We start from the raw sequence: 16,120 nt of genomic DNA on the forward strand, positions 1-16,120 counted from the left end.
GCATGTTGATGCCATTATCGGTTAATAAATGCGAATAATCTTTCAAACATGATACAAACTGAGGATTGAGGTCTACTTCATGTAAACAGCCCATTTCCGCATTTCATTTAAACACGTAGCATGCTACTCTCCACAAATGTGATTTTATGGGAACATTTTTAGCGACACACCTTATGCTTTTATTGTGAAGGAAATATTTCTGTTGTATTAATCTTAATCCAAGAAGCGCTTCTGGACATAAGTATGAATTATATGGGTTGCTTATTGTTTTATGTGTAGTCGTGTGGAATTTTTAGAGAGAGGTATTGGCTTTTTTTAAATGATAATTTTATTTCCAGCGTTGGACCGGAACGTTCTGTGCTCTCGTTCTGCCGCTTTACAGCAGAGGGGGGCAATGAAAGGAGTGACGCCGCAGGATAAACAAAACGGAGGCGGAGGTGCAGGCAGCAGCAGCAGGAGCAGACAGAATCCGGACATTTTACTAAAATATCTCGAAGAATGCAGTCTTCTAGGAGGAGTGAGAGTGACTGGCAGGGGCTGGTCAGCGAGGTGAGTGGGCGACAGAGACCGAGAACAGCTGCAGCAGAGGCGGATGGATTTTCCAGCTGCTTCCCTGGTCCATATGGAACCAGCTGGTCTCTGTCTGTGGGGTTATTAGGCTGTTTAATGACACATCAGCTGTACTTCTTGTTGTCATAACCGAAGCTGCTCATGAATGGCGTTAGCTAGCTGTTCCGTGAGGCCAACAGCATCACCTGCCCATCTCTTCATGGTGGGGCTGTTGAACCCACCTGTGGGCCTGTGTTTACTTCTTAACATGGTACATTCATATAAGCCTACTGGATATGAGTGGGGTAAACCGGGGTAAGGAGAAGCCCCACCACTTTAAAACCCCTCCTGAACGCAGTTAGTTTTTATCTCAGGTCTCTTATTTGCATGACAGGGGTGTTGCTAGTCTTTAAATAACATTTTAGTGTTCTTACTGGTCTGAGGAAATACAAAAGTCAGCACAAAATGAGTTTCTGTGGCTTTTATATGAATATACATCTGCACATTTTCTTTACGGTTAACTTAAGAGTTGTATGGAGGGTTATGTATTAGTTTGAGCTAAAAAAAAATAACAGTTTAACTGTCATGTGTGAAACTGTTTGTTTTTTTCATAAATTATGTTCACCAGACTCTAATACAACTTTCAATCTATTCAGCATTAAAAATGTAGCATTTTCTGTCTAGAAGGCAAAATGTACCTGATTAAAAAATAAATCAAGAGTAATTTCTGTAGGTGCCAGCTAAGATTTTCAGTATGTGGCAGTTAAAGTCAGTGTCAATGTTATGCATAAATAAGTTTATATAGATTAAAATGACTACTTATATAAGAAGAAGATACCCCTTTTTAAGATGCAACATTTGGTTTAATAATAATAAAGTTGTGGAAAATTATGATTTCATGACCCCTTGAATTTTTCACTTAAGCATACTTCATGTGTATGTACAAATCCAAAGGTTCATGATGTGAAATAGACACTGTTCTTAAGGGGGACATCTTTTCCTATTTACCTTATGACAAACAGATACATATATGTTTTGGAAATGACAAAGTAATACTATAAGCTGGTGTCATTTGCTTTTTATACCGAAAAATTCAAATTTGAATATGTGGGAGCTCAGCAGTGATGCAGAATTATTCGTAACTCAAATTTTGGAGACAAAACAATAAAAAAAACTTTTCTTGTTACTCTAGATAAATTTGTGAACATAGCTGAGCTCCAGACCGTACGTTAAACTTTACTACACTACTGCTGCACATTCAGCTCCATGAAAGGAGCCACTTTTTGATTTGGTTATGAGCTGATTCACATCCAGTCTGTGGGCTTAAACTGCTCTTTCAGCCGTGTCTTATCTACACATTCGGCCCAGTGTGTGTTTTTCCACCTGTAGGGAACTGGTCAGGGTTGGTATTCTTTATGAAGGTAAGCTCACTAAAAAGAAATATAAACACAGCATGCAAATGGTCTGACTTAGAGAAAAAAGTTAACAATATAATTTCATCATTTTGGTTAGAAAAACCAGTTGGACACGAAAAGATTCTGGGCTGTTCTTAGAGTTAATCCACGTCCTAGAATAGCCCATACATATGATAAAAGACAAGAGAAAGACAAGAACAGGCCAGGAATTGTACAATCTCTGTCCACAATAATGCATTTCATAACTGCCCTGCTGTCTATACATTGTTTGCTGTAGTTCCTGGTGTGTAAACGCAAACTGGAGAGTAAGAAAGAGGCGCTGCTCATCCTGTCCAAAGAGCTGGATACCTGTCAGCAGGAACGGGACCAGTACAAACTGATGGCCAACCAGCTACGAGAGCGCCACCAGGGGCTCAAGAAGAAGTACAGGGAACTCATTGTGAGTGGTTCAGACATTCAGAGTGATACTTTTATCCTGAATATGGACAGGGTTATCTAATTTATAAGCATCAAAAATAAATCTGTAATCTAATAAGTAGTCATCTGCTACATGATCTGAGGAATCATTTTTCAGACAGGTTTGTACTCTGATGTGTGATATGGTGTTTGCTAGTTCGATGACAAAGCACTTAAATGGTGTCTTTCTTTCACGTTTTAGGATGGTGACCCCTCTCTACCGCCAGAAAAACGCAATCAAGTAAGTTGTTGATTTTGAAGACAAGTGTCGGCCCTCATTGCGTTACGGTGTAAGTTTCAGGGCATGGTTGATTAAAGGTGCTCTCCGTCCTTGTTTTGTTTACTTAATTTGCTAAGATTACAAGGTAATTATGATTACAATAAAGGGTGGGTAGACATTGTAGGAGTCCAAGGACACTGTGACAACTGTAATTAAGGAGTTAGTTGAAACTCTTTGCACATTTATTCAATGGGACGAGCAAATCCAAAAGTTTCAAACGTACTCCTGCACACTGTGTAACTTGCAAAACTGCAAAAATACAAAAATACGTTTGTGTGCTTCATCAGACAGTCTGCAGGAGTCAGCTTGTAACTTTTTCTTTTTATTAAGGAGGCTAAAGAAACAAAGGGAACAATAACATAAAATATTTATTCAAACTTGTCTGGGTGTGTTGTTAATGAGTTTTTACTGTATGAGCCGTACTTAGGACTGCAATCTTCTGCATTTATCTGGCAACACGATAGCTTAAATAATCAGAATGTAACACCGATGTTAGACGCTGGAGTATAAAATAGTTTATTTACATCATGAACTTCTTGCTATTTGTACGCCAAATGTTGTGCAAATAATAATGCTGATATTTATGCTAGTTTGCATTGAATATTTCTAACTATGAGTTTGATTGAAATATAGAGTTAAGATGCAGTGAAAGCTATAAATCTGTAATCTGGTCTAGTTTCATATTAGCTTCCTTTTCTCTTATCTCTGTGATTTTGTGTGGGTTAAGATATTTAAGCAAACAACTTTTGCCTCGAGCTGAAGAACAAAGAAGTGGGATTCTCACTGAAGGGTTTTTACTGGTGGTTTTGGACCTGACAGATCATGTGGTCTGATACAAGCTGTTTCTCAGTCATTCTCCTCCTCCTGCTCCTCAGGTGAACCTGGCTCAGCTGCTGAGGGACTCGAGGGAACGAGCGAAGCAGCTTGCTGAGGAGGTGAAGGAGCTCACTCAGAGGCTTGCAGAGGCCCAGGGAGATAACAAGGTGCAGCCACCAGCAACAAACAAACAAACAGACTCACACACAGTTTAAATCGTATAATAAACTGAGTGCAGTACGTTTAATCTGGTGCATGAAAAAATGTGTTTAAGGCAAGCAATGACTGGCTTTTCTGCAGCTCCTGAGGATGACCATTACTCGTCAGAGGCTGGGGGATGAGGAGGTCGGAGTGCGCCACTTCCCTGCACACGAGCGTGAGGATTTGGTTTGCCAGCTAGAGAGAGCAGGGCTACAGGTTGGTGTATTTCTTACCTAAAATACTATAACTATGTACAAACCACCTATTTGCCATGAATCCTATGCTTAGGGTTAATTTTTTTTTGTTTTTATTATGGTGGTGTCGCTTCACTTCGGCCTGTGCTTTGTACAGCTTCATTAATCTTTGATCAGCTGTGAATTTCCGCTTTCCAAACCACTTCAAGTTCATCTGTAGTGTCACACTTGTGCCACATTTGTGATTGGATGACTGCTAAGCAGGCAGGAATAGAAGTATTCTACCTTACACAGGAACTTTCTCTGCATTTTGACACTGAAAATAGCGCCATAAAGGTTCATTCTCTGGGAACAGTCGTGGTGCTGAACATCAGACACAAACCTTCCGGGTGCTACAACTCCTATACAGATTCTTTCATACATAAAGCACAAGCACTGGTTCCCAATAAGATTGTCATGTTTACTGATGTTAAAATCAAAGTAATCTTCTAGTCTTGCCTACTAGATCAAAAGGAGCAGAATAAAGAAATGGTGAGGGTGAATGAGTTAAGAGCAGGAGCAAAAGAAAATGGGGGCGTGTGACTGAAAGTTGAAGCAATCAATTTAAGAGAAACGCGTGTAGCTTGCTATTTGTTGTAATCGTGCTGCAAATGATAAGCAGCAGATTGTCACTACTTTAGAAACAGGAACTATGGAGATTTCAATGTTCTTTTACATTTGTCACTGTCTTTTTTTTTAAAATTTAACATCCATGTCTTGCATCATTCAGATTTTACAGTTGTGCCACAGTAAATATAAAAACCAATACATGCTCTTGCTTATGCATTTTTGTCACTAAGCCAGTTTTAACTTGCCTAATCTTTACAGTTCCTTATATTTGATGGAAACTGAATATGAAAAAATAGAAAGCTCCTGTGGCTTCATAGATCTTCCAAGTACTTGGTCAGAAACAAACCAACAACAGAGAGAAATTTATTAGACTTTTTATTTTATTTTTTTTAAGCAAAAGTTGCCTCAGCACTTCATCCACATTCATTTCCCATTAGAAAAACCCTCAAACCCACTCCTGTCACTTCTTTCACCTACAGTTGATAAATCTTAAAACTATTTGTAGCAATATTATTGAAAATGTCCTTGCTTGACTTCAGGTGCTCAAAAACTTCAATATTATCTACACATATAGATTTGTTGCAGCAGTGACAGTGGTTTGTATTATATTGATAAAGCATTACTTTCTCTCCTTTTAAATCTGCTACTGAGCAAGTCGCTTAACTTCTGTCTGCTGTAGTGGGAGCCGCTCAGTTGAAAACAGCAGACGAGGTTTCCCGGTGGGGAGCTCTTAAGTTGCTGATTGTTGAAAACGCCGTATGCACTCTCAGCAAACTCTGCTTTGATGTAGAAAGCTTTAAAATATCACTGTGACTTGAATCGTTCCGTGGCTTCTCTCGCAAACATTTTTTTTTGCCTGGGTGACTTTTTTTTTTTTCTAGATGGAAGAGATGGAGCACAACATGAAGGCCCTGACAGACGAGCTGCAGGACGTGAAGGCGGAGCGCGGCGTGTTCAGGGAGAAGGCCGACCGGCTGAACGTGGAGCTGAACCACATTTTGGGGAACCGTGAGGCTCGCATCATTGATGTGGACGCCCTTTGCATGGAAAATAGGTGAGTGAGATACAGTAATGGATGTCTAGTGGAAGGACCGCAGTTATTAGACTTTATTTCAAACAAGAGCTACCATTAGTTCTTCCAGCTGTCCAGATGAGCTTCCAAGAAAAACCTGCTTCCTTTGCATTGCTAAGCCACAACATAAGAAAATATATAAACTAATTAGGTGTAAATAAATTCATTTGTATATATGTATTTGATAGCAGATGCATTAAAATGAAATTAAATGAGATAAATGAATAAATCAAATCAAATACTGATCATTAAAAAAGAAATAGGTAGAGACAGAAGTAAAAATTACTAAAACAGAGCTCTAATGTGCAGCTGTCATGTTAGAAATAAGCAGCTGCATTGAGAGTGCACTGACAGGTGGAATAAATACATGAAAAACAGCATTCCTCTCTTGCATATTTTGTTCAATTTGTATATGAGTCACAGCTCTCCATTATAACAACCTGTTCCTCTTCACTAAAGCAGTCGATGTGTGCAGGAAAAAGAGCTACATGATGTATTAAACACGAGTCTGGTGAATAAAACCTGCTTAAAAGAGAAAACTTCTCCCATTGTGACACCCGTTACCTCTACGTTGGGGTTTTATGTTTTGTTGAGCCTGGCTGTGTCAAACTTGCTTCGTGCTGCACCCCTCTGGACCCAGCAAAGCATTGCAAAGAGCACCACACTGCCGCCGCTGACTGGCCTACTCTAGCCCAGGATACACAGGTAGCCACATGATGTAAAAGGAAATCTGATTCATCAGACCAGGTCACCTTCTTCTATTGCTCCGTGCTCCAGTTCTGACACTCCTGTGCCCATTTTGGGTGTTTTCAGCGGTGGACAGGATCAACATGGACACTCTGACCAGTCTGCATCCACACAGCTCTATATACTCTTTGTTCGGATACCTTTCCATCATAGCCAACATTAAGGTTTTGAGCAGTTTGTGCTACACTAATTCTTTCATGGGTGTGAATGCCTGTCATTGAGCCTTGGGCGTTCATGACCCTGTTGCTGGTTGAGCAGTGAATTTGACTGCTTTGTTAGACAACCCTGCGCATCAGGAACACCCCGCAAGATGCTCTAATCAAGTCATCACATCATCACGATTTAACCACTATAAAAGTCGCTCAGATTCTTATATTTGCCCATTTTCCTGTTTCCAACCCATCAACTTTAAAACCAACTGTTCACCTGCAGCCTCCTGTATCCTCCTGCATGACAGGTGCCACTATAATGAGATAATCAGAGTTATTCACTTCACCCCTCAGTGGTTTTAATGTAGTGGCTGATGAGTGTATATGTCTGCCGTGACTCTGCTAATTGTAACTTTAATCATTGTTGCTTTAGGTATTTGCATGACCGTTTCAGCCAACTGCAAGAGGAGGTGAACCTGCTGAAATCAAACATAATGAAGTACAAGGTACGAATGCAACGTCTTTCTTAAAATGTGATGCGAAACTGATGTCAAGGCATCAAGAATGTTGACAGAATTCATGTAATTTTTCAAAATGAGCGTTTTTATAAGTGCACTGAAAGCAAAAGAAGCTGCTTTTATTCAGAACGCTCATCAAACTTGGCAGGACGAGATTCACTTTCTTGTTTGTCGCTCCCCACAGACGGCCCTTGAGCGGAGGAAAAACTCGAGCACATATGGGAAATCAAACAACAGTCCCCTCACTGGTGTCCTCTCTGCCAAACAAGGTGAAAACACAAACTGTTCGGCTTGCTTTGAATTCTCTTTTAACTCAGACATGGATAGATGTGAGAGCAGCTGATCTGGAATCTGTGGAAAGCCAGAAAAATGTTGTCTGTCACCTTTGTTTTTTGGCATGCCAATGCTTTTTGATCGAGTAAACTCCAGCTGACGGTCTGTCTTCAGCATAACAAATCAGCTTCTTTGTTTAGAGCCGTGTCTCGCTGCATTATTTAATAACTTCTTTTTTTTGCCGATCCTTCAAGCCAATGCCCGGACACCAGCTGGGTTAGTAATTGTATTCTGAGTGGTAGAGAGCACCACTGGCAGGGAAATGAGCCTGCCATGATGACTGACAGTCGCTGGCAGAAGCAGCACAGTGGGTTCTGGAGTTAAAGTTAGGAGAGTGTCACCTAGTAGACAGCTGTTTCTAACTCTCCATCTCTGTCTTGCTCTTGTCATGCTGTTTTTTCCCATCTCTTGTTATATCACCCTCTTCTCTCCTTTATCTATTTTAAGTGCAGTGTATATATAGCATATAGCTTTCTCCCTCATTTAGGTAATCCCTTTCCTCTATTCCCTTCATACCGCTCTTCCCTGCATCTACTTCACGCCGGTCTTTCTCTTCCCCACACTCCTGTCCTGTTTTAGTGCAGGAGATGCTCCTAGAGGAGCAGGGCTGCAGCCTGCCGGCCACGCCTCAGTCCATCTCCGACCTCAAGTCCTTGGCCACTGCTCTGCTGGAGACCATCCACGAGAAGAATCTGGTCATCCAGCACCAGAGACACACCAACAGGTAATAAGAGGTTACAGGCCTCTTTAACAAGGGTCACCTTTTAACTTCAACCACCTGACGCGCTTGTGATGTTTGTCTACCTGCTACAAGAATTCTCCACCTCAAAGGCAAACACTGAGCTGTGACAAATGAACACACACACTCGTATCTGAAGGAACCTGACTGTTCTTCCTCTGTCTGTAGGATTCTGGGAAACAGAGTTGCAGATTTGGAAAGAAAGCTGAAGACCTTGGAGGTTTCAGGATTATGGAGTCTTCCGGGTAGGTCTAATTAAAACGCCTCAGCTGCCCCACAGTGCAGTCTCTTTATGGGAGCCCTGAAGTGACCTCTCCATTATTAAATCTAATATCGTGCTCTGTTCAGTTATTAAACAATTACACTAGTAGCATTAGTTTGAAAGTCATTCATCACTTTAACTTTTTACATATTTTCTGTTGGCAAATTTTTTTTAGAAAAAGGAACTCTTCGCACATCTGTATCATGGGACAGGTGCGTAGGAGAGGGACAGAAGTATCCAAAAATTTCAGACAGACTCCTGCACAGTTTCTAACATGCAAGAATATATTTATTAATAACATTTCGGTTCTAGTCCTTCATCATGACCCTCCTCCAAAAATAATTTACACAGCATGGTTAAAATCCTAGATTATGAATGCTTAAAGCCTGCTAAGGGCCCAAACAGTATTCTCACAAAACCTAAATCATCAGGATATATTTTTGTTAGTTATTTAGTTGCAGAAAAATATCTTTCAGTGGAATATTTTGAAATGCATGTCTCCCTGTGCTGTGTGGAGTTTGTTCATTGTTGGTAGAGCTGTGGCCACTTCCTGTTGAACATGGTTTCTCATAGTACCAAACTATTTTCCCCACAAAGGTGTAGCAATGAAATCACTAATAAATATGTTCTTGCAAGTTAGCCAGAGTGCAAGACTGTTGGAAATTTTTAAGAATGCAGATTTGGTGTGAAGGAGGTAAATTTTTGTAGTTGTAAAGCCACGTGTGATTATCAGTAACTTTCTTGTCTTTCATTGCAAAAGTAGTGTAGCAATTTGAAACTTTTCATATATCTGCTCTTAAAATGACCTGTTTATGTTGACACAGCAGTAGAAGGCCGCCACAGAGAGGCTATAATCTGCACCACACCATCAGCAAACAGAGCCATGTCCCTGAGTGTGTGCACATCGTACATGCTGTGATTTTAATCTAATAAATTAAAATGTGCACAATATAGTGCACATTTAAAAGTGAATCTCTTGCTTTATCACCAACGTCTTTTTAACTATAACCCTCAAACATCTTCTGTTATTTTTACAGCTAGCCAACAGGTTCCAATTTTTCCCCCTTCTCTCTCTTTTTAAAAATCTAAACAGATTAATGAGGTTTTATGTTCATAACAGTGTGTCTTTCTCTCCTCTCTGGCTGCGTCTCAGGCTTGACCTACCACGTATCCGTGGGAATTGGGAGTATGTATTCCTTCTGCCCCACTTAGCCCATCCATGCCCTCCACTATGTCATGCCAGGACAAATCTGGGCAGACGCCCAGAAAACACGGTCACCTCATGCCCACCGTTTACAATGTGTCGACTCCATTGACCACCAGCTCGTGTGTCTGTTCATGATACCATTGACCGAATAAGGCTGCCTGAATATCACACACTGTTCCTTTTGGTCCACTGGGCCCGTCTTAAATTTTACACACAGTGGGGAAAAAAAAGACTTCTTTTGAATGTTAAGGTTGGGTATGTTTTAAGGACAGCAGAGAGCTTTTTAAGGCAGCACATTACTGTTAAGTAGTAGTCCATTTAAAACTGCGCTCAGATTCTCACAGGGGAGAATGTGAATCATAAATTGTGTGAGAAGACGGAAGGCTGTCGTATTACGGACTGATATATGTTTTACACGGTGTGTGATGGAGAAAATTAACAGGATGGTTTTTAGGATATGAGGGTGTAAATGGGAATAGGAGGAGACTGTGAATCCCAAAGTATGCTCTCAAAGCTCCTCTTAAAAATCAGTAACAAAAATACATAATTACACAAACTTTTCTATTTCATTTTAAGATTTACAATCCCAGGTGTGTATTTGTGAAACAAGTCTGGGCTTATAAAATACACAGTTTTCATAAAATCAATAGACTGCTGCCAGATGTTTCTTCCTGCAAGCAAAGTCCATTCTCAGAGTGGCTAAAAAATGCAAAAACTGAACAATCTACAAACTAAACTCAAAATAATTTCAGATTATATTTGCAATCTGGAGCCAGGACAGAAGGCAGCTCACCTAGAAACTAGTTCCTCATTCTCCCCACTGGAGGGAGATGTTGTGCTGTCTATGAACTGGACTGAAAGGTGGAGGGGCTGTGGCTGGATGGAGGTGCCCTGTCATGAGACCGTCATTCTCTCCGCCATAAAACTGACAAGCATCCATTACTGAAAATGATTGCCCACATTACAAACACATTTAGGGGAATGTGCCGTTATTAGGGAATTTGTAGGCGAGGGCCCAGAGTGCCTGACGACCACGCTGTCCACCACAGTTAGGGAGACAGAGATATAGAGAGAGATGTGAGCGTCTGTGGCCTTGATGTGATATGAAGTTGGGCTGATGGATATTAAAGGCAAACAGGATAGGATGGAGGGCCTTGGCTGCCTACCTGAGGACCGGAGAACACTAAAGGTGACTACATTGTCTACGGATGAGAGAGAGCCAAAAACAATAACAGTGACATCGATGCAGTGAGTCAGATAAAGTTGTGATTGATAGATCTCCCCAGTCCTCCGGTTCACCCTACCCCATGCCGAATGAGTGCAAGCTGAAATGTTACATTGCAAGTGAAAGCCTGTCAGTGTGCATCAGCTATTGAAAAGACAGAGGTGGATACAGGGTGCACCCATATAGCTCTGTTTTGGTCTATTGACAGACTTTTTCCAGTTAAGAGGAAAGCATTTCTTGTCACCCTAGAGCTAGACAGCACTGCATCCCAGTGAAGGTTTGTGACTATTTGACAGATATGTACACGTCACCTCTTTTTGTCGTCTTATGTCTGATACAGTGTTTATGATCTGGTGTGTTCAGGTGTCATATCATGCAGAATAGTCTGTTATTCAAGCTGGATGTGTGCATACACATATACAGTATGCTGTAGGTGTTTCAGAGACACAGGCAGATGGTTGGATGTCTGGACAGGCACCTGCCAGGGAGGTTTAAAGCCAGTCACCACTGCCTTCTGGAGACACAATTGCTATGCTCACTCTGGGCTTTGCTCTGCATAAGTAATAACCAGCACCACCTTATTATTGGCTTTAAAGGGTAGTCTGCAGATCTTTTTCGAGGCCCCACTCTCAAGACTGAGCTTGGACTCAGTGGCACAGTCTTAGAGCTACAGCTGACTATACTTAATGAAGGAAGTGCTGATATTCTTTTGACAGCTGCAGTCTGACAATACAAGATTAATGAAATTAAAATATTTCAACATACTGGGTGGCATGAACCCCCAACTTTACTGTTTCTCCACATAAAACACACCTAACGTATTGTAGAATAGCTCTATTATCTAGTTGTGCCACCAGGAAGAGCCTCTCATAACTGAATACTGTCGCAATCAGAGAAGGTAAGCACTTCTGTGTTGGAGAGCTGAGAGTACTGTAGTAGTTTAGCTAGTTAAAGGAGCACCATGGCAGAGGTTTCTGAGACTTCCTGATCTTACACTAGCAAAGAAGTGCTTAACTAAGTGGGATAAAGCATAACCGTGACTCCATATTTCAACAGAACCTCTTATGGCCGTTTTCATGATTGCTTTCAGTGTATGTGTGTAACAGTAGATGTAAACAGAGTCTTGGGTATAGGTTTGCGCTGATACAAACCACTTCAAAACTTCCATGATCAGCCCTGATCTAGATCTTAGGATCCCTAGTTACAGCCAAAACACAATCATGATCATCCAAATCTGTATTAAGTTTCACGACACGCCACCAATTTGTTGAGATGTTTCAGTCTGGATCAAAGTGGCAACATCGCAGTTAAAAAAACACAAATAAGATTAAAATCTAAAACAATCTGTCTCTGTAAAATCATTAAAGGAAATTTTCGACTATAACTTTTTTGCTTTTCTTGATTCACCCAGCTGGTATGTCAAAGCTTCAGAATTTCAACAGCCCCCCCTACCCCCCCCACTCACCGTTCCCACATTTGGTAAACACTGAGCATCCGTAACAATATGGGCTACATTCATAACAATATGGTCTCTGTTCACCATTCATGACCCTCATACATCGTGTCACGCAGTCATCCATTTTCTCATTCTTCTGTTTGTTTTTACGCCGCACACTTGAATGATCAGAGAAACATGCCGAGTTTTGCCTATTCACAGGGCTTTCTGTGAGGCCTGACGTGCACGCTTACGGGCTTTTGTGTGTCTTTTTGAATATAGTTTTGTGCGTATGTTTGTGATGTCTGGTTTATAGTGCAGAGTCTCCTATGAGTAGCATATGGTGTCAGCCTAAGAGGCGTGCAGCCATCACTAATGAAGACAGATGACAGGGAGCTGAAGCCTCTTCCTGTGAGCACTGCAGTGCATACGTGCGTGTATGTTTGTATGCTGTGAGAAACTACACACAACGCAGCAACGTGCATGTCCTCCATCCAATTCAACAAGTCCAAAAGAAACTCTTCTCACCACTTGCTTTTTTTTTTTTTTTTACACAAGTCAGATGTGAAACTAACAGGGACTGTTTGTTGTTTGGTGCTGGGGTTACAGGGACAAGAGACAGCATCGCGCTGAATGAAAACCTTCAACCTGAGCTTCATCCGACACGTGTCACATCTCAGCTGAACTTGCATCCCAAAGTGCAGCCCCCAAAAGGTGAGTATAAAATTGTGTGCATCTAGCTCCTCCAGTGATTGATAAGAAGCCCCACAGCTAATGCTATAAACACTGCAATTAGCCACTGTGTGCTAAACACTCCCGTCTGTCTTCCATGTTTAACCCGAGTCCTTTCCCTTCCCGCCTCCACTCCTCTCTGCTTCTCATTGGTGCAAGCTGCCCAAATGCCATGGCATTTTGGAAATGTGAAGCAAATTCTCGCCCACTGACATTCAGAAACTTCTGCCGTGTTCTCTTTGAAAGAAGGCTGGGGAGGTGCGGGGGAAATGGTGGGGCCATAAATATGGATGCCACTTCAAGTAATGTTGCTTTCTTCTTGCGTGTTTTAGCGTGTGTATATGTGTGGGGAGATGGTGGCTGGGACTCTGTGTGCAGTCTTTAACCTTTTTGCCTGCACATCCACAAATATGGGTCAGTAATCCCCAAAGTGAGAGCATATTTTGGCGAAGAAGCAGAACTAAGCTGTTGCTATTGCCGAGATGCAGGGCGTCACACTTGTCTTGCGTCCCCTTGTCTGGGGCACTGCTGCTGCTATATTTAGCCTGTTGCCATGGAAGCACTTCAGTCACATAAGTAATTGAAATAACTTTCTACATTGACACAGTGGTTTAATTCCAAAAGAGGAAAGTTTTACTTTGAGGATCAACAAGGCTTTGTTCAGTTGTTCCTTGGCATTATTTTGTTTTTAATGCTTGTAAACTCAAAAAATAATTTTTGAAAATAGTCACAGCCCAAAAAAACTGTCATGATTGTAGTACCAGAAATGATTGCTGCATAACAGAAATAGGAAGATACCCTTGTCTTATTTGTCTGCTAGCACACCATTGTAACTGCAAAATGAGGCTAAAGTACTTGTTTTCAGATGAAGTGACAAATTAAAATGACCAGTCGTCTCATCTTCTTTCTCCCAGTTCTGTCAGATGACAGAAGTTCACATGAATCATCTTGGGAATGCCACACCGCTGGCACCGACCTTGGCACAGATGGCGTCAGCAGGGAAGACACACCTGCACTGCTCAACAGTCTGGAACCTCTTGAGGGGGTGGAGACAAATGGGATTGACAGGAGAGGGGGAGAAATGGTGACCCTGATGGAGGATCCGGTCGCCGCCGAGCTGGAGGAGGGGCGGAGTCCGGTGGAAGAGGCAGGGCACGAGGTGGAAGGAGTCGAAGATGAAGAGCTGGGCTCCACGGTGGAGGAAGGAGAGGAGGCGGCGCTGGCACTGGATGCCCCGCCCACTGAATCAGACCTTCATTGGCTGTCGATTGAAAAAGCCACTGTCAATCATGCAGAGGTTGGTCATTGGCCCTGTGAATCCCAGGACAATGGGTCTGATGATGTACCTGAGCATGAAGAAGGCTCAGTATCAATTCCAGAGAGCCAGGCCGCAGAGGTGTCGAGTACAGGCGAGTGGGACATTCACTGTTTATCTGCACAGACTGACACCCGTCCAGATGACAACTTGGCATGATCTACGCCCCTCGAAGATTTTAAAAGCTTGTCATTGTTTCTGATGATTGCATTAATCATCCCTTGCTCCATTCCCACAACACAACCACTGCTCACGAGCTCCCTTCTCCAGTGAGCAGCTCTGCTTGAGTCAGTAAAACTGAGACAAAACAACCATAATATCCAAGATATACATTGTATCTAGGCAAGCTTGAACAAGCAAAATCTTTGAAATCAATGGAGCTGTAAACTTCATACCCTACAGGAAAAATTTAGCTAGGAAAACAACAAATACGGCAGCATCATCCCTTGTGCCCCATATTCTCCTCTGCCTTTCCCCTGCGATAAGATAATCCCAGTTGTTTGCTCTCTTACTCTTCCTAAGGGATGCCACTGCACTGAATGCTGCATTTTTTGTGACTCTGAAAGGCATTCCAAATCGGCGCACAAAAACTTGTAATGAATGTGTTGTACATACTTGTGAATTAACAATCTTAATATTAGAGGTTCTATTGATGTCTATTCATCTATTTGGGTGAGTCTTACTAATCTGTCAATTTATATTGTTTCCTTATTTAACAGTTGATATTTTTCTGGGACTACATGTGCCTTATATGTGGAAATGCACACTGATATTTATAAATATAAATGCATAAACTTACAGCACTGTTGGTGTTTGCGATTCTTCCCAGCCGATACATATGTTGAAGTTGGGCTTTGCCGATCCACACACACTCACAAAATATCAAACATGTCTTATGCAGTGATTGCCAACCTGGGTAAGAGTATAGTTCAGTTAGAAAAAAAAAAATGCTCGCTGTAAGCATAAACAGTGATGGTTTAGCATTAAGCAACAGCTAAAAGGTTGAATCGGTGTCCTGAAAGGAGTGAATCATTAAAATGGCTGAACACCGGGTAAATTGATTAAATGACAAATCTATGAGTAATGGATAAAAGCTGAAATGGATAAAAGTAATGGACTGACAGTTGAAATTAGAGATGCATGATATTGGATTTTTGCCAATATCCCATATGCCAATATTTTCTCATTTTGGCCAGTTCTGATATATGCACATATTTATTCCACCTATTTGCAGAGAATACCACATCTCTCCTGTTGTGCAAACGAGTTGAAGGCAACACACACACCGCTTGTTTAGTCTGCTTTGTTGTGCAGGAAATCAAATCCCCCAGATGTGTAACTCATTGGAAAAAAAGCCAATTCCTGCTCACACCAATCACCTCTGCATTGACTCCTTAAAAAGGCACCTTTCTCAAGATATATCACTCACTAAGTCCATATAGTGCTGAAATACAGCCTAGAATACTGCAGCACATACACATCTTACAAGACAAATCTACAATATAAATGCTTCATGGGTGCCTCAAACTTGGATATATTTAAATGGTAATAAAAGTCACAAAAAATAAATACATTTCCGAGCAATAAAGCTAATCCACGAGATGTGCATACATGAAATGCAGTGTTTTTTAAATGTATGCATTCAGTGTGCAAAATAGGAAACCCGCTTCAACTTACATGTAAGACATTTTAAAAACTAAACCGTTAACTTTTTCCCTGACAGGCCCATCAATGTTCATTATACTGATGCAGATATTGCATTTTCTAAGCCTTTATGAGCAAATGCAGATGATGTTGCTGGAATTTTGTATTATTCCCAACTGAAATAGATATCTTAAAATGGAGTACAATTTTCAGCTAAATATG

The 16,120-nt window shown here is 41.3% G+C and overlaps 1 protein-coding gene across 2 annotated transcripts; it reads left to right on the plus strand.

Annotated features, from left to right (window-relative positions):
- Nucleotides 1-357: 357 nt before the first annotated feature.
- ccdc149a (coiled-coil domain containing 149a) lies at nucleotides 358-15,054 on the plus strand. Of its 2 annotated transcripts, XM_022196195.2 has the most exons (13): nucleotides 358-549; nucleotides 2,242-2,403; nucleotides 2,623-2,661; nucleotides 3,576-3,683; nucleotides 3,817-3,933; nucleotides 5,402-5,574; nucleotides 6,922-6,994; nucleotides 7,191-7,275; nucleotides 7,919-8,063; nucleotides 8,247-8,323; nucleotides 9,494-9,526; nucleotides 12,817-12,921; nucleotides 13,854-15,054. In XM_022196195.2, exons 1-13 carry the CDS (start codon nucleotides 499-501, stop codon nucleotides 14,411-14,413), a joined length of 1,728 nt encoding a protein of 575 aa, XP_022051887.1. In that variant the 5' UTR covers nucleotides 358-498; the 3' UTR covers nucleotides 14,414-15,054. The 2 variants fall into 2 exon arrangements, with proteins under 2 accessions (XP_022051887.1, XP_022051888.1); XM_022196196.2 differs by lacking the exon at nucleotides 9,494-9,526.
- The last annotated feature ends 1,066 nt before the right edge of the window (nucleotides 15,055-16,120 follow it).

The sequence above is a fragment of the Acanthochromis polyacanthus genome, chromosome 23 (assembly GCF_021347895.1).
Source record: "Acanthochromis polyacanthus isolate Apoly-LR-REF ecotype Palm Island chromosome 23, KAUST_Apoly_ChrSc, whole genome shotgun sequence".
Lineage (NCBI taxonomy): Eukaryota > Metazoa > Chordata > Actinopteri > Pomacentridae > Acanthochromis > Acanthochromis polyacanthus.